At 42.4% G+C, this 25,201-nt stretch overlaps 1 protein-coding gene across 4 annotated transcripts in view; it reads left to right on the forward strand.

The window, feature by feature from the left end:
* Window positions 1-25,201, forward strand: part of ZNF704 (zinc finger protein 704) — a 189,990-nt gene that overhangs the window by 144,447 nt on the left and 20,342 nt on the right. For all 4 annotated transcript variants that reach the window (XM_059723948.1, XM_014606906.3, XM_059723947.1 and 1 more), the window contains exons 5-7: window positions 4,865-4,965; window positions 8,758-9,019; window positions 22,721-22,825. In XM_059723948.1, coding sequence (XP_059579931.1) covers window positions 4,865-4,965; window positions 8,758-9,019; window positions 22,721-22,825 — 468 coding nt within the window. The remainder of the gene's footprint in view (window positions 1-4,864; window positions 4,966-8,757; window positions 9,020-22,720; window positions 22,826-25,201) is intronic.

A 25,201-nucleotide genomic window follows, 5' to 3' on the forward strand; every position in this document is an offset into this window, starting at 1 on the left:
ATTCTTAGTCTGACAGCATTATCAGGTGCCTGCATAATGTGAAACAGTCTCTGAACACACATTCAGGAGGAATAAAATCTGATAGTTTCCAGTATAATGTCATTGACCAAATTAATCCCTGGTGGAACTCCCCTGTAACCAGGAATACTCCACCAGGAATAAATGTGCCTCACTCACTACTGAATAAATGAAACTAAACAAAATGATTCAGAATGTAATATAATTCTATCCTCCCCCCCCCACACACACCCTATCAATATGCCAGTAAGCAAATGCCTCTTGAAGAAAAAGAAAACAAAGAGATGGCATTAGTCCAAGCTTTTCTCACTCCTAACGCAACAGGACAGGTTTTATATAGCAAGATGAAAAAGGGCTTTCTGTAAGGAAGAGAAAAACAGGGTATTTATTCATCTTTAGTGACTTTGTTTCTGGCTCAGACTGAGAGAGTTAATTGCTTCATGACCAGCAGGAAGAAGTTTTAATGATTGTTTAAATCTGATCAGATTTATCTTGTTTGCTACAAAAGTTGTTCGTTTGATAACCCACAACTGCTCTTGCTTTTGCTTTAGACATCACTTATGGGAGGGTAATATAAAATAGTGTTGCCTGTTGGATGAAAGGCTATAGAGGTGCATTTATTAGAACATATTACAAGTTAGATAGTTATTAAAATAAATCCAGTAATTATTTAAGGGACCAGGGAGGGAGTGGAAATTCTGGTATGCTTTTCACTACCTTGTTAAAATTGTATGTATCATCACTCAGGCAGATGATTTTAGAGATGCCATGTTTATTGTTACCTAGGTTGTCTTTTTGGAGAGTACAGACATCTGATTATTCAGGCATTTTATATGAGCTGAGGAACTGTGATGGTGCTTGTAATTTTCGGTCTGTACAACAAACATCAGATTTGCATAAGAATAATAGAATGTTCTGCAAGTGAATGCCACCACCTCCCCCCCTCTCCAAGTCTTTTTACTCAGGTCCCTGGCTAGTACTTGTCTTACTGTGATCTTGGAAAAGATACTACCTACAAGTTATTGGTCTTTCATGTTGTCATTTCATAAAACAAAACTGTAACGATAAAGAGTGACTGGTAACATTACCAAATCAGTTAATGTCAAATTACCTATGCTGCAAAGGGTTGTGATTTGGAAAATGTCACATGTTCTACCACCTCTTGCCAAGAAAGTTGAATATATGTTTAACTTTTTACATTAATTCAATTATTTCCTATCAAAAATATTTAATATTTGAAGGGGTTTGTTATGACTACTATTTTTATGATAAAGCACTGGAGAATGACAAAGGAATTGCCTGAGCATTCTTGTTTCACTAAATTTGGAGAAGGTGAATTATTAGATAACCAGATAACAGTTGTTTCTATAAAAATGGACTTAACCTGGGGAAAGTGGTACTTTCCTGAAAATAGGCAAGATTTCATGGGATTTGATTTCAAACTAACTCTTGTTTTTTTTCATACTCCCCTTGCTTACATCTGGTTATCTACATCAGAACATTGAAAACATAGAATAATAAATCTAAATAGGGATATGGATCAGTGGGGTGTAGTCCTTAATAATTAGCACTGTTTGTACTTATAGCCTTATTTTCTTAAAATGCCAAGCCTCATCAGGTCCTGCTAATATCAAGAAAAGCTGCAGGTTTATGCTTTTTTGAAATTCAGATCATTTGAACACTTGGGTGCTTTGAGCACTTAAGGTTCAAATTCTCCCTTTGCAGTCTGCCTCACAACTGAAGTCAGTGGGCTGCAAGGGCTTTAAAGGGTCTTTGAATCTGGCTTTCATTATTGGTTTTCTTTCAAAATTATCTTAGATGTGTTTTTTGTGTCAAAGAGATCCCATGCTCCTCTAGCAGTTAAGGTACTTTTATTGGGGCTGGCAGAAAGGAAAAGTCCCTTTCAAGTACAAGAAAAGTATAGTGGATATGATTTATTTTAAATCACATTTCTTGCACATCAATATTTATGGTCTGTGTTGTAATGCCAGTGAGAAATGATGTGGTAATTAAACCTACCACAGGCAAAAAAGGGCTGGTTATCATCTTCTCACGGTAAATGCTGTTCTCAGAGCTTGTTCTTCTGTAATGTTCTTAAAGAGCAATTACATAGACTGGTATAAAAAGGGTTCCCTTACATCTTGCAGTCCCCAACATCTCCCATCCAATAATCAGGTCTGTGTCGCTTGCAGAGCCTAACCTGGTGGTTATAGTCTCTTGTCACTTTTATTTGCTCTATTAATGTTTTCACTGGAGAGTTAACTCAAGGGACTCAATCCAATTTGTGCAGACTGGTTTTTTTGGCTACCTCCTTTATTCAAGGCATTTGAACATAGAATGATCAAGAATTGGCAAGTCCCCATTGCTGAATGTCTATACTGCTCCCGCTCCCAGAATCATTTCTAGTTGGTGAAAATTTCCCACTGCTAGAAATGAATGTTTGTACACAGCCATAGGGGACTATTGTGATCATCTAACCTGACCTCTACATAACTCTGGTCCTAGGACTTACATGAATTAATTCTTGTTTGAATTGCATCATATCTTAGAAAAATATCCTTCCTGACTTCAAGATTTCTACCGAAGCAAAACTATCCCTAGCTCTTAGTAAATTGTTTAAATAGCTAAGTTACCTCACAGTTTGGTTTTTATTTTTGGTCTGAATTTGTCTAGCTTCAGCTTTCAGTCACTGGATTTTTCCGTGCTAGAAAGAAGTGCCTATTATTGACCACCTAGGCTGCAATGCTAGAGAAAAGGAGCTGGGTATAATAGTCAACTACAAACTAAATATGAGTCCATACTGTACCATTGTTGTAATAAAAGCAAACAGTTTACTGGGATGTATTAACAGAAATGCCATGGGAAGTGATCTTTCCATTGTATTTAGCACTGGTGAGGCCTTAGATGGAGCACTGTGTCCAGTTTTAGGCAGTGCACTTCAAGAAGGACATAGACAACTAGGAGTGGAGAGCAACATAAATGGTTAGAGGTCTTGAAAACATGACATATTAAAATAGGTTGGAAGAATTGGGGTTATTTAGTTTGGAAACGAGAAGACTGAGGAGTGATTTGATAATCCCTCAAATACAAAAAGGTTGTTATAAAGGGGATGGAGAATCAGTTGTTCTCCACAAAAACCACAAGAAGTACTGAACTTAAGGATCAATTAGGGAGATCTAGCCTGAATACTAGGAAGAACTTTTCAACAATGGAGGTGGTCAAGCATTGGAACAAACTACCTACTGAAGTTGTAGAACCTCTGCCACTTGAGTTTTTAGCTGTAGGATAGACAAACATTTGTCTGGGATACTTTGGAGAGGACTGATCCTGCCTTGAGCGGGGAGTTGGACTGGATGACCTACTGAAGTCTTGCCTTACTTTTTTTTTTTTTTTTTGAGGTTAAGTTTTGTCTCCACGAAGGTATTTACAAGGCAAGTCTATACAAGATGCTAACTGCTCAGAAGCCTACTAATACTGTGCCATAGTGCATCACAGCACAAACAGTGTTAATACGCTACTGCACAGTATTATTAGGCTACTGCACAGTAGCATCACTAAAAAGGTGTTTTTAGTGATGCTACTGCCACTTTTTCAGTGTGTTCTAGTGCAAGCATTCACCTTGTATCAAATGTACATAGTAGTAGAATGAGTTAATTATCCTGAAAAACAGCATGTGTTTCTGTATGACCCCAATTAAAGAAAGCAAGAGGGTGGGATATTAAATATTTTTTTACTCAGGACAGCACTTGGGCATATGTTTGACTTGAACTGTATGCATAAGTGCTGTTTTGAAGAAGATGCTTTTTCTGATTTGGGGCCTATATGAATACATTCATTTAATCTGACTTGAAACTAGATATAATAACAGTAACATATCATAACAATGATTGAATGCAAGTCTCTTCCTCTTCTTTTAGGTGATAATGTACAGTTTTATAACAGAAAATACCTTTAGAGAAGTACAGATTAAAGTATGTGGATTCCATTTTTTTAATAATATAGAAATAACGTAGGGTGAATAGTTAGCTTTCATTTCCACATTTGACTGGGCTAGTCTTATAAGGTACATAACACTCTTAAATTGCCAGTCAAGATTATTGTATGTTTTGCTTTAGATGAAACTAAAGGCATTTGAACATATTTTTCAGAGACTGTAAAATATGAAAGATGGGAAGACTGATTCAGCACTCAATTCCACAAGCATAAATCAGTAATCACTCAATTTAAGCTATTGGAGTTACACACATACAAGGACATGGCCCCTCTCAGAAAAAAATTAAACCAGTATTGTGCATATGTTTAAAAAAAAATCCTGCAGTATGTATGATTGCTACATGGAGGATGGAGGACCTTTGTCATAGCAGGCGTCGTGATTTCATGAAACTATCTTCCTTTCTTTGCCAGCAATGAATGGAGGAAGATGGTTCTTAGAAAGTATTTAACTTAACGTTGGGTATGCTTCTACAGGGAATGCAGGACACCATCCTTTTCTCAATTAATTCAACTGAAAGAGTCTTTAAAAATAAAGTTAAAAATACATTAAGTATATATATTATCTAGCTTTTTTGGCAGATACATATAAATAGAAGAGATTTGCAAAAGAATAAAGAGGTGAATTTCTCATTGCAGTTCCTCCAGTATAAATCCAGAGGAGCTCTACTGAATTCAGAGGCATTACCTTAAGGTTAAAAGTCACTCTGGATTTCTACCAGTATAGCTGACAGGAGAACTTGGTGCAATATACTGTGCAGCAACACTTACTGAACAGCTGTGTATGTCTATTTGTTTCCATCTTGAATGTGAATGAGTGATAAAAAAAAAAATCTGCTTTGTTATACTTATTTAGAATTCCATGAAGGTGATGTTCAAATGCCTTTGGAAGAACTGTGGAAAGGTACTGAGCACAGCTGCAGGGATTCAGAAACACATCCGGACCATTCACCTTGGGTAAGAGGCCAGCTGTTTGCAAGCCACAAGCAATTTAGTACTGATTGGGGTTTACTGAATTTACCCAAATTCAGTATGACTTCTAATTATTGGGGGGGGGGGTGTCTTAAATTCAATTATTTACATAGCAAATGTATTAATTTATTATACTTCTCCTTGTACAGAATCTAATTGTTGGGGGGACATCTTAAATTTCACACCTAGTTTTCATTCAAAATGCTGACTGGAGACAGTATATGTAACAGCCATTGGAAGACATATGACTGCAATAAAGAGCAGCACCCAATAGAGAAACTTGAGCTAGTATGATTGGAAGTAGTGCAGCTTCATAAGCACAGCATTGCACCTGGGACATTACCGCTACTGAGTGCTGCACTGATGCACTTATACAGGTTCTAGAACAGGGGTGGGCAAAATGTGGCCTGGGGGCCGGATGCGGCCCGGCAGGCCATTCTGTCCGGCCCGCAGGGCCCCTGAAAAATTTAGAAAATAAATATCTATCTGCCCTGGGCTGCCTGTCATGCAGCCCTCGATAGCTTGCCAAAACTCAGTAAGCGGCCTTCTGCCTGAAATAATTGCCCATTAAATTAATTAACGATTAAATAATCGTTTCATAGATTTCATAGACATTAGGGCTGGAAGGGACCTCGGAAGATCATCAAGTCCAGCCCCCCGCCCAAAGGGCAGGACGTCAGCTGGGGTCATAGGATCCCAGCAAGATAAGCATCCAGTTTGCTCTTGAAGGTGTTCAATGTAGGCGCTTGAACCACCTCCGGTGGCAGGCTGTTCCAGACCTTGGGGGCACGGACAGTAAAGAAATTCTTCCTTATGTCCAGCCTGAAATGATCTTGAAGTAGTTTATGACCATTCGACCTAGTCGTCATCCCTTGGGGTGCTCTGGTGAACAAACGTTCCCCCAGATACTGGTGGTCACCCCTGATAAACTTGTAGGTGGCCATCAGATCACCCCTGAGCCTGTGCTTTTCCAGGCTAAAGAGCCCCAGGGCTCTCAGCCTATCATCGTAGGGTCTGCTTCCCTGACCTCTGATCACGCGCGTGGCTCTTCTCTGGACTCTCTCAAGCTTCTCCACATCCTTTTTGAATTGTGGAGCCCAAAACTGGACGCAGTACTCCAGCTGCGGCCTCACTAAGACCAAGTACAAGGGGAGAATGACGTCCCGGGATTTGCTTGAGAAGCATCTATGGATGCAAGCCAGCGTTTTGGTCGCTTTACTAGCCGCAGCATCGCATTGCAGGCTCATGTTCATCTTGTGGTCAATGATGACCCCCAAGTCTCTTTCTTCCATAGTGCTAGCCAACATAGCACTGCCGTGCCTATAAGGATGCTGCGGGTTTTTCTTCCCAAGGTGGAGAACCTTGCATTTATCAGCGTTGAACACCATCAGATTCTCATCCGCCCACTTGCTGAGCCTGTCCAGGTCAGCCTGGATCACCCGCCTGTCTTCTGGTGTGGATGCTTTGCCCCAAAGTTTGGTGTCATCGGCGAACTTTGCCAGTCCGCTTCTGACTCCAGTGTCCACATCATTAATGAAGATGTTGAACAGTATGGGTCCAAGGACAGAGCCTTGGGGGACCCTACTGGTCACAGGACACCAAGATGAGTGACTTCCATCAATTACTACCCTCTGGGTCCGACCATGGAGCCAATTTTCCAGCCAGCGGATTGTGGAGGACCCAAGGCAACAATTGGCCAGTTTCTCCAAGAGGCAATCATGGGAAACCAGATCGAAGGCTTTTTTGAAGTCAAGATACATGACATCAATCTCTTCTCCCTTGTCCAGGTGATGGGTCACCTGGTCGTAGAAGGAAATGAGATTGGTCAAGCAAGACCTACCCGCAACAAACCCGTGCTGGCTATCCCTTAAGATGTTGGCGTCGGCCAGTCCATTAAGGATGGCCTCTTTAATAAACTTTTCTAAGATCTTCCCCGGGATAGAAGTCAGGCTAATGGGTCTATAGTTAGCTGGATCCACTTTCCTCCCTTTCTTGAATATAGGCACCACATTGACCTTCTTCCAGTCTTCGGGCTCTACACCAGAGCGCCAAGAGTTTTCAAAGATCCGTGCTAGAGGCTGGGCTATGATGCTCGCCAGCTCCTTGAGTACCCTGGGGTGAAAATTGTCAGGGCCGGCTGACTTGAAAGTATCCAGCTTCTCCAGATGTTCCTTCACGAAGTCAGCATTAATGGAGGGCAGGGGATCACCCTCACCCGGACTTCCCTGTCCTGTAGCAGGCATGGGCATCCCATGGGACTGATGAAAGACCGACGCAAAGTACCTATTTAATAGGTTGGCTTTTTCCTGGGCGTCAGTTGTCATTTGCCCCATCTGGTTCAGCAGGGGTCCAATGTTGCCCCTGCTTTTTCTCCGGCTCCCCACATATCTGAAAAAGGACTTTTTATTGTCCTTGATGCTCAAAGCTATTTGGAGTTCAGTTGCAGCCTTGTCTTTCCTGGTATGCTCCCTACAGGACCGGACCAGTGCAGAATAATCCTCCTTGGAGGTGACTCCCATCCTCCATTCTTTGTAGGCCTTTCTTTTTAGCCTCAGGAGGTCTGCTAGGTCCCTGGAGAGCCAGGGGGGCTGCTGTGCCCTCTTGCTGCCTTTCCTCCGAGATGGAATAGACTTAGTTTGTGCATTGAGGATTGCTCCCTTGAGGAGCAACCACTCTTCTTGAACTCCCCTCTCCCTGTGGTCATGGTCCCTTAGGGCCTCACTGACAAGCCTCCTGAGCTTGTCAAAGTTGGCTTTCCTGAAGTCAAGGACTTCCGTGTTGCTGACTGACTTGCCAGCTTTTCGGTGGATGGTGAAGGTGATCAGCTCATGGTCGCTGTCACCCAGCTTTCCATCAATCAGTAGGTCGCCTACTAGGTCATCCCCAGTAGCCAGTACCAGATCGAGCAGCGCTCTGCCTCTCGTTGGCCCATAGACTTCTTGAGTCAGGTAGAGGTCATCCACGCACAAGAGGAAGCTTAGCGACCGCTCAGATTTTGTTGAGCGATCCTCCTGTTCTAGAATGAAATCTAATATCTGTACATAACATTGCCAGTAACATCATGAGGGTATGGGCAACCAGGGCACCAGCTCTGAACACACCCACGTAGAGGCGGAGCAAGAACAGCTGTCACCACCACTGCTGGTCCAGTTGCCACCACCCCTGTGGCCCAGAGTGTAGAACCTGGTAGTTGTACCTCCAAGCACTGCAGTGGGCAGTGTAGACATACAGACTTGTTTGGAGTTAGTATGGGTCGCTACACAGAGCTCTGTATTGCCAGAAACTGGTTATTTGAGGAAGCTATTTTCTAGCACTTTCTTTTGGTATAAGCCAAAAACTTGATGATGAACACAGCTAATACCTTTAATAAAAGTAGCCTCTGGCTGAGACTTATTTTAGGGCTATATAGACCTGAACTAAAGACACAGGATACGCTGAAGTCATTTACAGTGTGAATTTCTGGCATATCAGCTACTCCATGGTACCTACTTGTTCACATGCTACTACAATACAATAAATGCAAGGTGGCTTGCCTTCTTTCATGGCTTGAAGAAGCCTGACTATGAGTCCTTTGTCTTCAAGGCTGTGTAAGATGCATCCCTTGCTCCTGCCAGCCTTCCTGCAAGTGAGTAAGAGTTTATGTGGTGCTTATAAAAGAAGTAGAGTGCTTAAATGTAATATAGTTTTATGTATCCAGAAGTTAACATCCAGGAATCAAGGTTCACAGTCTTGATTTAGTAGAGTAATTTCAGTGTTCTTTATCTTTCCTTCATGTAGACGAGTAGGAGAGTCTGACTACAGTGATGGAGAAGAAGATTTTTATTATACAGAGATCAGACTTAACACAGATTCAGTGGCTGATGGCTTAAGCAGTCTTTCTCCAGTCTCTCCATCTCTAGCATCTCCTCCTTCTTTTCCAACCCAAGATGTAAGCCGTCCTGAAACATCATGTGCCAAAACTGAGACTAAAGTGATGACACCTCTGAGCCGCTCAGCTCCTACCAATCTCTACCTCGTACACACGGACCATGCTTACCAGGTAAAATGGTGACAATGATCACACCTCTGCCCAAATTTAACAAACAGAGTGTCTTTAGACAAAGTGGGATAATTTTTCTTCCTTTTTTTTGTAAAAGACACAGTGGGGCAGACTGTTACTGTCTGTTCTACAATGGATTTTTCTGCAAGTTGATTCCCAAGGACTGCCAGAAGCCATTTCATTTTTTATTTATCTATTGTGGTATAGAGAGCTCTATATGTGGGATAAGACAGAAAAAATAGAGGAGAATATAATCTCCTTTACTCTTAGTAGTAATTCTTTACAGGTGGCAAAGATCCAATCAGATTCCAAATGCTGGTAAGAGAGCTTCTTACTTAATTCAAATACTATGCATTAATTGTAAAAATAAAGTAACATTTAAAAAAAAAAAATTATGAACATTTGAAAACTTGATTTTGACATGCTTTGATCCGCTGAATGCTATATAATTTATAAGGAAAATAGAGGTTTTGTAGTAGTGTGGTCTGTGAAGTGCTTATGGACACAATAAGTGAACGCTTGTTCAATTTATTAAACCTCAAAATGTTCCTATATTGTATTTTCAAGCATACTTAACATCACAACATGCTTAATGAAAAAGAATACACAAGGACAAAGGTAGTATATGAAGTTGTATTTATTGTCAACAGGTTTAGAATTTTTAGAAACCTGGTATTTTCCGTGAAAAGCAACATTTATGATTATTAACTAGATTATTATGCAGTGTGTCCTGCCATGTACCCCCTGCTTCACGTTTGTTTTTCTGTCATGCTGGCAGTCTGGCACTTTACAACGTAGACGTAGCAGTGTTTTCAGCACTCCAGCCAAAAACATTGCCTACCCCTGCAATAGAATATTATAGAGTGACTCTCTTTAAATATCTTTGTGAAGCTGTTTCAGCTTGTATAAAACATATTGATACATTTGGCCTAGAACAGTGGTTTTCAACCTTTTTTCATTCGCAGACCACTAAAAAATTTCAAATGGAGGTGTGGACCCCTTAGGAAATATGTTTTGTGCATAGCGAACATAAATAGATAATTACTGACAAACTGTTGTGTTAAAAATAAAAATAATATCAACAACAGCAATAGCAATAATACAATTTTGTGAACTCACCATCTTGTCATCAGTTTTAATCAGATGGTTGATCTTGCTTCTTGCCAGAAAGTACGTGAAAGTTTGGTAAGGTAGGTAACAGTTTCAGTCTTAGATCTCCCCAACATCCAGTTTGTTTCAGTATTTTATTTTAATCGATACTAAAGCTGAAAACCCACTTTCACATAAATACGTGGTGGTGAATGGCATCAAGACTTTAATGGCCTTGTCTGTCAGATCAGGATACTCCTTTTTTATTTTCAGCCAGAAACGGGCAATGGGCTCCTTCTTAAATTCAAGTTTCAGTCCCATGTCACAGGATAGTTCAAGTAACTGCTCTTCTTCTTTAGCTGTTAGACAGGCAGTTTTCTATTTACCTTACAGTCCATTCATCCAGCCCATACTTCCTTACCTTACCTCAGAGAATATTGTGAGAGACTGTATCAAAGCCTTGCTAAAATCAAGGTACACCTCATCCACCAATCTCCTCATATCCACAGAGCCAGTCACCTCGTCATAGAAGGCAATCAGATAGTCAGGGATGAATTGCCCCTGGTGAATCCATGCTAACTATTCCTAATCACCTTTTTCTCCTCCAAGTGCTTAGAAATGGATTCCTTGAGGATCTGCTCCGTGCTTTTTCCAGAGACTGAGGTGACGCTAACTGGTCTCTAGTTTCCTAGAACCTCCTTTTTCCCTTTCTTAAATATGGGCACTATGTTTGCCCTTTTCCAATCATCTGGGACCTCTCCTGATCGCTAGGAGTTTTCAAAGATGATGGCCAGTGACTCTGCAATCATATTAACCAACTCCTTCAGCACCCTTGGGTGCATCCCATCCAGTCCCATGGACTTGTACACATCCAGCTTTTCTATATAGTCCCTCACCTGTTCTTTTACCACTGAAGGCTGCTCACCTCCTCCCCAAACTGTGCTGCCCGGTGCATTAGTCTGGGAGCTGACCTCGTCTGTGAAGAATGAGGCAAAAAAGGCATTGAGTACTTCAGCCTTTTCTGCATCCTCTGTCACAAGGTTGCCTCCCCCATTCAGTAAGGGACCCACACTTTCCCTGATCATCCTCTTGCTACTGACATGGTACTAGTGCTGCTTGACCTGGTACTGGCTACTGGGGATGACCTAATCGGTGACCTAGTGATTGATGGAAAGCTGGGTGACAGTGACCACAAGCTGATCACCTTCACCATGCACCGTAAAGCTGGCAAGTCAGTCAGCACACTGAAGTCCTTGACTTCAGGAAAGCCAACTTTGACAAGCTCAGGAGGCTTGTCAGTGAGGCCCTAAGTGAGGGCCACGACCCCAGGGGGAAGGGAGTTCAGGAAGAGTGGTTGCTCCTCAAGGGAGCGATCCTCAATGCACAAGCTAATTCTATTCCATTTCAGAGGAAAGGCAGCAAGAGGGCACAGCAGCCCCCTTGGCTCTCCAGGAATGTAGCAGACCTCCTGAAGCTAAAAACAAAGGCCTACAGAGGATGAGGGTTGGGATTCACCTCCAAGAAGGAATTTTCTGCACTGGTCAGATCCTGCAGGGAGCAAACCAGGAAAGCCAAGGCTGCAACTGAACTCCAACTAGCTTCAAGTATCAAGGACAATAAAAAGTCCTTTTTCAGATATGTGGGGAGCCGGAGGAAAAGCAAGGGCAACATTGGACCCCAGCTAAACCAGATGGGACAACTGACAACTGAGGCCCAGGAAAAAGCCAACCTATTAAATGGGTACTTTGCGTCGGTCTTTCATCAGTCCCATGGGATGCCCATGCCCACTACGGGACAGGGAGGTCCAGGTGAGGGAGATCCCCTGCCTTTCATCAATGCTGACCTCGTGAAGGAACACCTTGAGAGGCTGGATACCTTCAATTCAGCTGGCCCTGACAATCTACACCCCAGGGTACTCAAGGAGCTGGTGAGCATGATAGCCCAGCCTCTGGCATGGATCTTTGAGAACTCCTGGTGCTCTGGTGTAGTGCCCGAAGACTGGAAGAAGGCCAATGTGGTGCCTATCTTCAAGAAAGGGAGGAAAGTGGATCCAGCAAACTACAGGCCCATCAGCCTGACCTCTATCCTGGGGAAGGTCTTAGAAAAGTTTATTAAAGAGGCCATCCTTAATAGACTGGCAGACACCAACATCCCAAGCCATCACGGGCTTGTTGCGGGTAGGTCTTACTTGACCAATCTCATTTCCTTTTACGACCAGGTGACCTATCACCTGGACAAGGGAGAAGAAATTGATGTCATATATCTTGACTTCAAAAAAGCCTCAGATCTGGTATCTCATGATCACCTCTTGGCGAAACTGGCCAATTGTGGCCTTGGGCTCACCACAATCCGCTGGCTGAGAAATTGGCTCCGTGGCTGGACCCAGAGGGTGGTAATTGATGGAAGTCAGTTGTCATGGTGCCCTGTGACCACTGGGGTCCCCCAAGACTCTGCCCTTGGACCCATATTGTTCAACATCTTCATTAATGATGTGGACATTGGAGTCAGAAGCGGACTGGCTAAGTTCACAAATGACACCAGGTTTTGGGGCAAAGCATCCACACCGGAAGACAGGAGGGTGATCCAGGCTGACCTGGACAGGCTCAGCAAGTGGGCGGATGAGAACCTGATGGTGTTTAACATTGAATAATGCAAGGGAAAACCTGCAGCATCCTTGGGAGGAAAAACCTGCAGCATCCTTATAGGCTCAGCAGTGCTATGCTGGCTAGCACTATGGATGAAAGGGACTTGGGGGTCATGACTGACCACAAGATGAACGTGAGCCTTCAATGTGATGCCATGGCTAGTAAAGCGAGCAAAACGCTGGCTTGCATCCATAGATGCTTCTCACGCAAATCTCAGGACGTCATTCTTTTGTTGTATTTGGCCTTGGTGAGGCCGCAGCTGGAGTACTGTGTCCAGTTTTGGGCACCGCAGTTCAAAAAGGATGTGGAGAAGCTTGAGAGAGTCCAGAGAAGAGCCACGCGCATGATCAGAGGTCAGGAAAACAGACCGTACGACAACAGGCTGAGAGCCATGGGGCTCTTTAGCCTGGAAAAGCGCCGGCTCAGGGTTGATCTGATGGCCACCTATAAGTTTATCAGGGGTGACCACCAGTATCTGGGGGAACATTTGTTCACCAGAGCGCCCCAAGGGATGACGAGGTTGAATGGTTATAAACTACTGCAAAACCGTTTCAGGCTGGACATAAGGAAGAATTTCTTTACTGTCTGAGCCCCCAAGGTCTGCCATAGCCTGCCATTGGAGGTGGTTCAAGCACCTACATTGAACACCTTCAAGAGAAAATTGGATGCTTATCTTGCTGGGATCCTATGACCCCAGCTGACTTCCTGCCCTTCGGTTGGGGGGGCTGGACTCGATGTTCTTCCAAGGTCCCTTCCAACCCTAATGTCTGTGAAATCTATGACACTTGTAGAAACCCTTCGTGTTACCCTTCACATCCCTTGCTAGCTGCAACTCCAATTGCACTTCGGCCTTCCTGACTTCACCCCTGCATACCCCAGCAGCGCTCTTATATGCTTCCTTAGTTATTTGTCCGAATTTCCACTACTTAATAAGCTTCCTTTTTGTGATGTATTTCACTGCAGAGTTAACCTTCCTAAGCCAAGCTGGTCTTCTGCCATACTTGCTAGTCTTCCTGTGCATCAGGATGGTTTGTTCCTGCTTTCTCAGTAAGTCTTCTTTAAAGTACAGCCAGTTCTCCTGGACTCCTCTCCCCATTAGTGTGGCTTCCCAGGGGATCCTGCCCATGAGTTTCCTGAGCGAGTCAAAGTCTGCTTTTCTGAAGTCCAGGGTCCTTTCTCTGCTGTTCTCCATCCTTCCTTTCCTCAGGATTCTGAATTCAGTGATCTTGGGCAGTGGTCACTGCTGCCCAAGTTGCCATCCACTACTACATTCCCCACCAGTTCATCCCTGTTTTGTGAGCAGCAGGTTAAGAAGAGCATGGCCCCTAGTTGGCTGCTCCAGCACTTGCACCAGGAAGTTGTCCCCAACACTGTCCAAAAGCTTCCTGGCTTGCCTGTGCACTGCTGTATTGCCCTCCCAGCAGATGTCAGGGTGAGTGAAGTTCCCCATGAGAACCAGGGCCTGTGATCAGGAAACTTCTGCTAGCTGTTTGAAGAAAGCCTCATCTACCACTTGCTCCTGGTCTGGTGGTCTATAGCAGCCCTGCACCCCGGCATCACCTTTGTTGCTCTCCCCTCTGACCCTAACCCAGAGACTCAACAGGCCTATCATCAGTTTCATACTGAAGCCCTGATCAGTCATATTGCTCTTTTACATAAAGTGCAACTCCTCCTCCTCGTCTCACCTGCCTGTCCTTCCTGAACAGTTTGTACCCATCCATAACAGTGCTTCAGTCATGTGAGCTAGGCCACCAAGTCTGATACAAGCTGTCCCACCAAGTGCCGTGACTGTGCAAGGACTTCCAATTCTTACTGCTTGTTGCTTAGGCTCCGTGCGTTTGTGTATAGGCACCTTTGGTAACTAGTTGATTGCCCTGATTTCTTAGGAAGTATGAGAACACCTCACCTGTTGCTCCTTCCTGCTTGGTTTTCTTCCAGGTCTCCTGCTTCCCCACTTACCTTAGGGCTTTGGTCTCCATTCCCTGGTGAACCTATTTTAAAGCCCTCCTTATTAGGTTAGCGAGCCTGCTGTGAAAGTGCTCTTCCCTCTCATGTTGTTTTCTCTTACTCTAGAAACCCAGAGTTGAAGTTTCTTGATGGAAGCCATTAGGTACGGTCCCTTGCATACATAGGCAACCTTTCACCCAGGGATTCACCCAGATTGCCATGCCAAACCCTCACACATTCACATGTATTAGATATGCTTGGAAGATGAAAAGTTGGGGCACAGACTGAGCTGGCAGATATCCCTATACCCCACCAGACTTTTGCTGGTGGACTCCCATCAGTTTTATAGGACCTAATCTTTCACTTAAAATATGTGCAATTTTTATAGTTCAAAATAAAGCTTTCCATCGGTGCTTCATGACACTGCCAGTTTTCCCAATGAAAATTCCATCCAAACACATTCTCTCTCTCTCTCTCTCACACGGACACACACACACACACTCTCTCTCTCTCTCTCTCTCTCTCCGGGTTGTAGGTTGATATTGCCAGAGGGGCCATGGGGCAGCAGTGTCGTTGGTTCCCATGTAAAGCAAAGCAGCAGTGGTGGCAGGATGAGTTGGGGCTAGTGTTCAGGCAGCTGGTGGTGGCAGTGGTCCCTCTAAGTCGAGGATGACGTCCATCAGGCTTGATGGGTCCTCAGGTTATTACAGCCTTTTGCTGTAGGAAGAACTGAATCAGCAGCAGCACTGGCAGCACTTCCCCTTAGGGCAGGCAGTGACAATGTGTGGGGGTGCACATGCACCCCCTGACAGTCAGTGTTCCCCGCTTAGCTGATGGGCAGGGGCAGCAGGCAGGAGCACTGGTGCCCCCCTGAGTGCATCAGCCGGGGAGTGCAAGTGCCAGGAGAAGCACTCCTGCCACTTCCCCTGCCACTTCTGGGTCGGCGTGATCAGCCTCAGGGGGACCCCCTGGTTTCTGACTGCCCTTCCCAACTCAGGACTTACCAGTCGCCCATGAGGGCAGGTCTGCCATCTTTACAGCCACCTTCTGTGGACCCCCACTGGCCTAGAAATGGAGAGAATGACACTGTACCTAATGCCCTAAACTTATCTGGAGGAACAGCAAGGGCAGTGTACTCCAGTGAGTATTTAATTGCCTCATCCAAAGTGAAACAAAAAGACTGATAGAGACTCACCCCAAAACACCCTCCAGCCTCAAGTTTAGGGCATGGGAGAAGTGGCTAAGTTGCCTCAGAGGTGGGATGCAAGCCTACTTTTCCTGTATCCTCCTATAAACTCTGAGCTACTAACTCAATGGAACACTAGCACCCTCAGTCATATCACCCACTCATTTTTGAGAGAGTCTTGATTTCATAGATGTGCTCTGAGAAGTTCCTTCAGAATTAAGTGATTATTTACCTCAGTTTTGAATAAGGATGATGTTGAGCATGCTGGGGGAGGCAATAGCAGGATAACTAATGGGAATGAGGGCAGAGAAATGGAAGTGACATCATTCAAAATGTATGCAGAACTCAAAGAAATGAAATGAGTTCTAGTGTGGGAACTGGATGATCTCCATCCCAGAAATCTGGCATTTGAAATCAAAGATCAGGCAGCAGATGTCTTTAAAAATAAGTCAAGTTCAGGTGGGATCACCTTATTGGAAAATATTAAATGTTGTACCTACATTTAAAGGGAATAGGAAGAAAAGATGGTGTAGCAAAGGAAATACAGTATATCTACATTTTGGTACAGAGTTTTTCCATCTGGGAAATTACGTAAATTCCTCAACAATTTGTGTTGGGACTGATCATGTTTAATGTTTTCATAAATGACTTTGACATAAAGAACTGACGTCCATCAAACAACTTAACTATCTTAACTCTCAAATAACTTAACTATCACCAACTTAATATGCTGATAGTTAAGTTAGAAGGCATTGTCATTAGAGTAAGCTCAGAATGTAATACACAAAGAACAAGATGACCTTGGGGTTCGGAACAGTAGATTTGAAATGATATTTAATAGCAAAAGTATAAAGTGACCTATGTTGACAATATGGACTAACAAGTATTTCTGATCCAAGTTGGGAGTTTATTAGTTGGAAATGATAGAGGAGAAAAATCTAGGTGTATTAATTGATCACAGGATAACTGAGCTACTAATGTAATGGGATTGGAAAAGACAAGGCAAGGTATTACCCATAGACAGAGGAAATAAGGATATATTAATGCCATTGTACAATACAGCCTCTCCTGGAATGCTGTACACAGTTCTGGACATCCAGTTCAAAAACGTGAAACAGAAACAGGTGCTCCTATTTCTAGAAGGATGATCTGTTTCTTCTAGGACAGTGGTTTTCAACTTTTTTCATTTGTGGACCCCTAAAAAAATTTTAATAGTGGTGCGGACCCCTTTGAATTGTAAACGTGGGTATTCACATACTTTTGACTGATCATAGTCATCTTACGCAGATCCCTTAGACATGTCTGCAGGCCCTCGGGGGTCCACAGACCACAGGTTGAAAACCACTATTCTAAGATGATCAGGAGACTAGCAAGCCTGTCATGAGAGAAGACTAAAAGTGGCTGGCTTGCTTAGCTCAGAAAAACAAGGGCCAGAAGGGAATATCATTGCAAGTATACTAAACACAGGTGGTGGATGATGAATGCTAGGGAAGGAAAAGAGCTACTTAAAATGAAGGTCAAAAGAACAAATAGGTCTGGGCCATAAATCAAGTGGAGACCTGCAAGTGAAAAGAAAGTTTGTAAATATCAGAAATGTTATGATCCTAAACAGTCTTGTGGGACTGATTTTAAGATGGCTCTTTAGCAGTTTATGGAAGGAATTTTCTAACATGGTATGTACACTAGTAAGGAATTGGATTTGATGATCTAAGAAGTACCTTCCAATACTGTGTTCTTGTGGAGACTCATGGGCAATATAAACCTTGATAACGCACAGTTTATGAATCCTGACATGACTAGAAATGAACTACTGTTCTGCACCATCAAAATTTCAGTGGTGTTGGGCATGCCCAGCAGCAGGCCTTTTGGCATCTAGGGATTCCAGGCACATCTAAGATTAGGTGGTACTTGTACGGAGGGTTTGTGGATTTAATGAGGTACCTCCCAGCTTCTTGTGGATCTGTTCCTAAAGCAATGTAATACATTGGTTTTGATGCTGCCTGTAAATTAAACAGGGGTCAGTACTTGGAGGTTACCCTAGGAGGTCTCACATCAGAATACTTCTGAGAATAACAGTGTCACCCTTTCTCTAAGTACTGAACCAAGGCTCTCTAACAGGGTGCTAGAGAAGGATGCCATCTCTCTCTCAACCCCCAAATAGCTTGTATCAAATAGCTGCTACTAGCAATATCACTATGTTTTATATGTACCCTTTAAAGAAAAATAATAAGATTTGATTTGCAGTTCTGGTATCATCTGGAGTTCCCTGCTTAAAGCTTGAATGTTATCAAGAAAAGCTGCATTTTGGTACAGACTGTACTGATATGCAGTCCCCAAGTATTAGATAAGACAACCTTGTCTATGCTGACTCTATCAGACCAGTTAGAAGACTATGATAGCACTGATTTACATATAGTTTCAGTTCCAGTAGATAATATCACTCAAGTGGTGCTGTTTCTTTCTTCTTTGAGAGAGCCTAGAGGATGGCTTTAGACAAATGCTTATTTTCCCTGAAGACTAGCTCCTGCAAGGGTCTGCAAGATTCTAGCTTGTCATCCTTCCTGCTCAACATGACTGAGCCTAATGAAGGAGACAGTTTAAGTAGCTGTGATCAAATGCAGTATTTTAAATGGATGTTTATTGTATGGTTTAAGCTAAAGAGGGGGAGGGCAGCTCATTTAAAATGCTATAAATATAAAATAATAGCCTTTTTTATTATAAAGTTTGATTCACAAAAGTATGAGAAGCTTGTCCTGAAGACAGCTACTCATGCTCCTCCTAGAGGAAAAAAGTTCTGTTTTGTTAATTCTTTGAAATAAGAAGGGGTTAAACTAAGAAGACAGGTTGAGGAGAAATCTAGCATCCTCAGAACGTCTCACTTTCTAGCCAAGGACATTCAGCATATAAAGGAAGCTTGAAAAGGGCAAAAAAGACTTAAGAAGAAAGATGGTCACCATCAATGCTATGAGTACAGTATAAAAACTTAGCTTGAAAGATAATGAGCCAAGAGAGCCATAGTCTGTCTGCAGAAAGTTGGTTTAGGTGCATCTTTTCTGTAACTAATTAAATCCAGAGAATGATTTAAATCCACTTTGTAAAAAATTTTGAAAGTCTGACTTTATTATAATATACTTCAGCACACATATCATGTAATTGCAGAAAAGCTGCCTCACATTGTTAGTCATTAACACTGTTTGACATCAGAAACTACTTTCCTTCTGTACTTTAGCTGTCTTAAATTTCATTTTAAATACCATATTTACTCAAATATAAGACAAGGGTCACCTCCCTCCCCCTCCAACCCCCATCAGCATGAGGAAAAAAGGCCCCTCATCTTACATTCACATACAAGGAAACCTCATTAAATACACTGTATATCATTAAACAGCTGCCAAAAGTAGTATGTAGTCAGTAATGGAAACCCAATGATTAAATGCACCCAATACTGAGCATGACTATAAAACACGTGGAAATATTTTTTTATAATAAAATATACTTATATGCAAATATCAATCTCTTACCAAAACCCAATACAAATGCCAAAATCCAGTACCCTATCCCATATACAATAACTTCAACCAAACACTATTTACATATACCTTAATACAAAACTAATACAGTGACTACCGTTTTATATATACAGACCTTTATCCCACACACATTAAACAAATAACAGTTTCCAGTCCTCCTTTCTCCTGACAACTATCATTTTCTTTTCTCCCATCTTCTAAACACATGGGAAATCTTTTTTTTTTTTTTTAAGGAAAATTTTTCATGTTCCAAGTCAAATCATCCAAATCAATTCCAAATCCATGAGTCAGTCAAGAACTAAATGTGGCCTTACTACCAGCAGACATCCTTCCCTACTACCATGGGCTTCAGATGCTTCCAAATCCTTTGGTGGGCATCCTACATGTAGGCCCAAGCCCGGAAGCTTGAGGTTTGGATGCTCCCAAGTTTGGCTTGCTCTTGGCCATATGGGCGCAGGAGCAAGGTAGGGAGAAGTCTCCCATTTCCATGAAGTCAGCATGTAACCGAGATCCTCCCGCTGAGAGCTGGCCATTGAGAAGCTAACTATGTAAGGACTCCTGCCCACAAGCAGACAAGGGTGCAATGCTCCACTCCATAGTGCCATCTTATTTCCTGTGCTACCTAAGTATGGAAAATATATATTTTTTTTTATTAAGGAAAATGTTTCATGATCTAAGCCAACTCAGATCAATTCCAAATCTGTGAGTCATTCAAGAACCAAATGTGGTGTACTACCGGCAAACATTCTCTACCCCCACCTGGGACTTCAGATGTTTCCAAATCATTTGGCAAGCATCCTACATGCAGACCCAGGCCCAGAGACTTGGGGATCGGATACCCCCAAGTTTTGCTTGCTCTCAGCCTTATGAGCCACAGGAGCAAGCTAGGGAGGAGTATCCCATTTCCATAAAGTGGGTGTAAAGTCAAGATCTTCCCACTGGAAATGAAAATGGGAGGTTAACTATACATTACCTCCACAGGTACTACCTAATGTCAGAAAAGCAGCTATCCCCAGCAACTAGGAAAACCACCTTAGTGGTAACAGTATTTCCCCTGCCAGGTAAATATAAACAATATTTTTTTTTTAATGAAAATTTTTCATATTCCAAGCCAAATCAATTCCAAATCTGCAAGTCAGTCAAGAACCATAAGTGGCCCTACTACTGGCAAACATCCTCCACCCCCATGTGGGGTTTCAAATGTTTCCAAATCATTTGGCAGGCATCCTACATGAAAGCCCAGCTTCTTTGCTGGCACAGGTGGAACCTGTGGAGGTAATGCATAGCAAACCTCCCACTTGCTGCTCAAGTGGGAAGATCTTGGCTTTATGCCCACTTTATGGAAATGAGAGACTTCTCCCTAGGTTGCTCCTGGGGTCATATGGCTGAGGGCAAGAAAAACTTGGGGGCATCCAAACCCTAAGCCTCCAGGCTTTGGTAAGTATAGAAAATATGTTAATGAGAACCTACCACAAGGGTAGATTAGTGTAGCTCATCTGAAGAAGATGCACAATCCTGCCCATTGCACCAACTCTTTTTCAAGTCATAGTGAGCCAATGCATTGACTATATTTCAACTTCTTCACTCCCACAGCTGACCTGGGCTTTTCTTTCTCATTTCCAATGATTCCTGTTTTTTCACCGGCCTTAAATATCTGGCAGACATCACCAAACAGGGCCTCAAACAGTTTGTACAGAATCCCTCTGTTGGCCCCTCTCTCAGCCAGTCGCATATGATTAGTGTGGCCTTGCCCTGCATGAGATGGAGCTGGACCAGGTTGCTCTGTGACTAATCTGCACATAAATTTTTGGAGGATCCCAGAACTTGTGAGAAGAACACCTGGTTCCAGTCATGAGTGGGAGGAGCTAATTACCACATAGATCCTTTGTGGGAGTTATCTGTAGTACACACAGACTGAGCAGTGCTGAGCCATAGGGTCACACAGCTTGAAACACTGTTGACTCTGTTGGGGCCCAGCCCAGTGAACAGTTTGATAAATCATGAGCCTTTTGGCTTTGGACTAATATCTTGCATAGTTTGTATACTTATCTGGCGGACGAAATACTATGGCTGTTAAGGCAGTTTTCCTAGTTGCAGGGGAAAATCATTTTTCTGGCAGGGCATAGTACCCTGGCCAAGGTAGTGCCTCCCACTTTCTCTTCCAGTGGGAAGATCTTGGATATATGCCAATCTTATTGAAATAGGAGACTTCTCCTTAGTTTGTTTGTATGGCTAAGGGCAAGCAAAACTTGGGGGCATCTGAACCCCAAGCTTCTGGGCTTGGGCCTGCATGTAGGATGCTTGCCAAAGGATTTGGAAACTTCTGACACCCAAGGTAGGGGTGGAGGATGTTTGCTGGTGGTAGGGCCATATTTGGTTCTTGAATGACTCATGGATTTGGAATTGATTTGGCTTGGAACATGAAAAATGTTCCTTAAAAAAAAAGTTTGTACTCTTAAGTAGATGCTAAAGTGCTGCTTAAAAGTGTGTTTATGGAGTACCTGTGCTAAAACTTGCAGCAATTTAAAAAAAGACAAAATGTATTAGTTCTGGATGAACTGTCTATGGATACTCATAGTACAGTCAGTGTTTTGAAATTTGCCCCTCACTTCCACATGCTGAGGGAGAGCAGGGTCTGATAATAAGGGTGGGGGGGTAGCATGGGAGATGGAGCTGCAGAGGAAGGAAATTGGAGGGGGAAAGTTGGCCATCTGCCCCCACCCCCCCCAAAAAAAATGTATTTTCCTTGCTGTAGCAGTGGGAGGGGGACAAATTCAAGGCAACCCTCCAATAATTAGATTCTTTATGTGGAAATATATATATTTCAAAATGTTTCATATACAGTTTCTAATTATTGGGAGTCATCTTGTATTCAAATAAGTCTGATACTTTTTTTTTTTTACCATGATGGGGCTTTAGATCATTCCTAATAAAGATTTTTGCTATTAGCTGGTCAGATACTATTTTTTAGAACTTATTTGGTATAACTTATACCAATGGACTTATGGACTTATACTTGTAGGGGGTAGGCAGGCATCAGTTTTCAAAATGTTACTTGTGGAAGCTGCTTCTTGCAAGATCCTTCAAACTTTTTCTGTCCAGTTAAATATTAGCTGTGCGTGTTTTTTTCTTGCTGCCCTTATTCATGTTTGTCCCCCACAGAGAACACAGCAGAATGCCTGCCTCCAGTGCCATTGGAGAATTATTTTCACTCTCTGAAAGCCTGGTTGCTTTACAGTTTTAAGGAGTGACAGAGTCTTTGAAAGGCCTCTCTATACTGGAATAACGTTTTCTTTTTAAACAGGCCACGCCTCCAGTGAACATTCCAGGGTCAACGAAGTTCACTCCCAATGGCAGTAGCTTTAGCATCTCTTGGCAGTCACCTCCAGTTACCTTCACTGGCATTCCGGTAAGTGGATAACCAACAAAAAAGTTACCTAAGTTTAAAAATTTTCCACTGCTTAACAGCAAGTCTGCTCTGTTTGAAATAAAATACAACAGAGCAGAAGGAGAAACGAAACAGATTAAAGGCCCAGAGTCTCCTTTCACACTTTTCCAAGTCCAGTCACTGCTGTACAGTTACTCTTAATTTACAGCAGTGGAAATGAGAGGAGAACTGAGTTCTGTGGGATATTTTTAAAACTACTGGTTTACAAAAAAATGATCCAGGTAACCACAAAGCCTGAAAAATTGCTGAATATGCTACTGTGTGTCTACTGTTTATATTTCTGCCGTCTTGTTTATGAAACAAGAGGAAACCAGGAATGCGATCGTTTGCTGGAAGGCTAGTTAGAAGTGTGTGCTTCAAAGAATGTGGCAGAATTTGCAGTGCCTACAAGGACACAAATTACATTTAAATAACTATTTACCTAACAATACCAAGCCAGGCATTGTTAGGACACAATTCTGACTGCAGATGCATGCATGTGACACCTGTTGATTTCACAAAAGAAAATGCTGCTTTTATACAAGAAACATGCACTTAATATGCACTGGATTAAGAGTTCTAATTTAGTAACAACACTTAGATTTCTAGCCCAGCCTTGACAAGGCTTATGATATAAAGTTCATGACAGTGAATAAGGAGAGGTATATGCAGAACTGCGTAATCAAGCCATTTACTTAAAGGCTACTTGGCCATCTTAATCTTCCTTCCCCCTACCCCGTTCCCCCCGGAAAAAAAAGAATTAAAAAGTCAACAAACCACACCAACTAGTAAGGCCAGGGACACGCAAACCAGTATAAGTGGTCGGAAACCAGTTCAAATCTGTAACACAACAGAAGTTCAGTGCACATAAACTGCTTTCAAAATGGCCAAAACTGGTTTAAGATGAACCTGGATGGATGTAACATTACACTTAACTGATTTAGGTTAAACTGGTTTATTGAACTTCTGTCCCAGATCCCCTCCAGATTCAAATTAACTCACAGTCCCTCAGTATCCCAGGATGCTTTGCACCTCCCCCACAAACACCCTGCACTCCCCTTGCAGGGTAGGTAGGCCAGCCTTGGCCCAAGCTGTCTGCTCCAGCCCAGCAGGGAGGCCTTCTCTAGCACCCTCCAGCTTGTGGCCTAGGCCACTGCAAGTATGTGGCTGCATTTCCAGAATCAAAAGTGAATGTCTGTTTGCTTGCTTATCTGTTCAATATGTGCAGCTTAGACTAACCTTCAAAGATTGAATGGATTCAGCCTCAGGCATTTTGACTGTACTTTTCTAAGGATTTAAATACTGGGGAAGTAGTTTGAGAAGACCATTAGACAGAGTTCAGAAGAATTATTCTTTTGGAATTAGGTTTGTGGTTACTTATGGTGTGTGCCCAAACATATATTGAAATCATTATTTTTCTTCTTAGTTATAGAAAATCTATTGTATAATAAGTGAAAAAATAAATTTGAACAGAGTATATTTTAATTTTAAAAGAACATTGTTTAGCATGTAAATTATTGCTGCCTGACCATAAACCTACTTGATATCAAAGCATTTCATTTTGAATTACACATTCATAATTTTCAGTTTATCACATAATGCACATTAGTCATCCAGAGAGCCATATAGGTTTTTTTCCTGACAATGTGTATTAGATGCATCATGTTACTACTTCTCTTCTCCTCTCTTTACCAAGTGAATCTCCAAAAGCTTCTTACTGTCAACCTTTGGCAAATCTTGGAGATTTTTTGCAGAAGCTGTGGTCCCCTGCAGGGCTGATAAAAATGAAAGTGGCTGAATCAATTACATTGCACTCTGCCAATGAATATTTATTAAATTCCATCAAGTAACAACTAACAGTGAAAGATATCATGCTGGCAGCAATTTGAACAAGAGCACCTTGACAGAGCATGCTATGCATAAAGTACTTCTGGAATTTGATTTCACAACAATAGAGTTGATATAGAGTAATTATGAAACCAACTCTTTTTGTGGAGTTGCAGAAATTGGCACCACAGGTATTGGGAATCCAGGAATGCAATTAGCAACATTGTAAATCAGACACAGAAGAGAAAGGGATTAGACAGGTAGGTGTTTAGTTTAATTCAAGCACCACATTGATCTCCCTGCTATTGTGAGCGGTTCCCAACATGATTTTAGAAACAAGAAATCATTCTGTAGAAACTGTAAGATGCCAGTGATTTACCGTGTAATTTAAAACAACCCCAGTAACAAAAAGTAGATCAGCAATGTTGATAACAGCATTATAGGCTACTTCAAGAGCCACATGTATTATTATTTTATCTGTGTCTGCTAACAGCATTTCTAAGACCATTCAGCAAAAACCCACAAAACTGA

This window comes from Alligator mississippiensis, chromosome 3, assembly GCF_030867095.1.
Source record: "Alligator mississippiensis isolate rAllMis1 chromosome 3, rAllMis1, whole genome shotgun sequence".
Lineage (NCBI taxonomy): Eukaryota > Metazoa > Chordata > Crocodylia > Alligatoridae > Alligator > Alligator mississippiensis.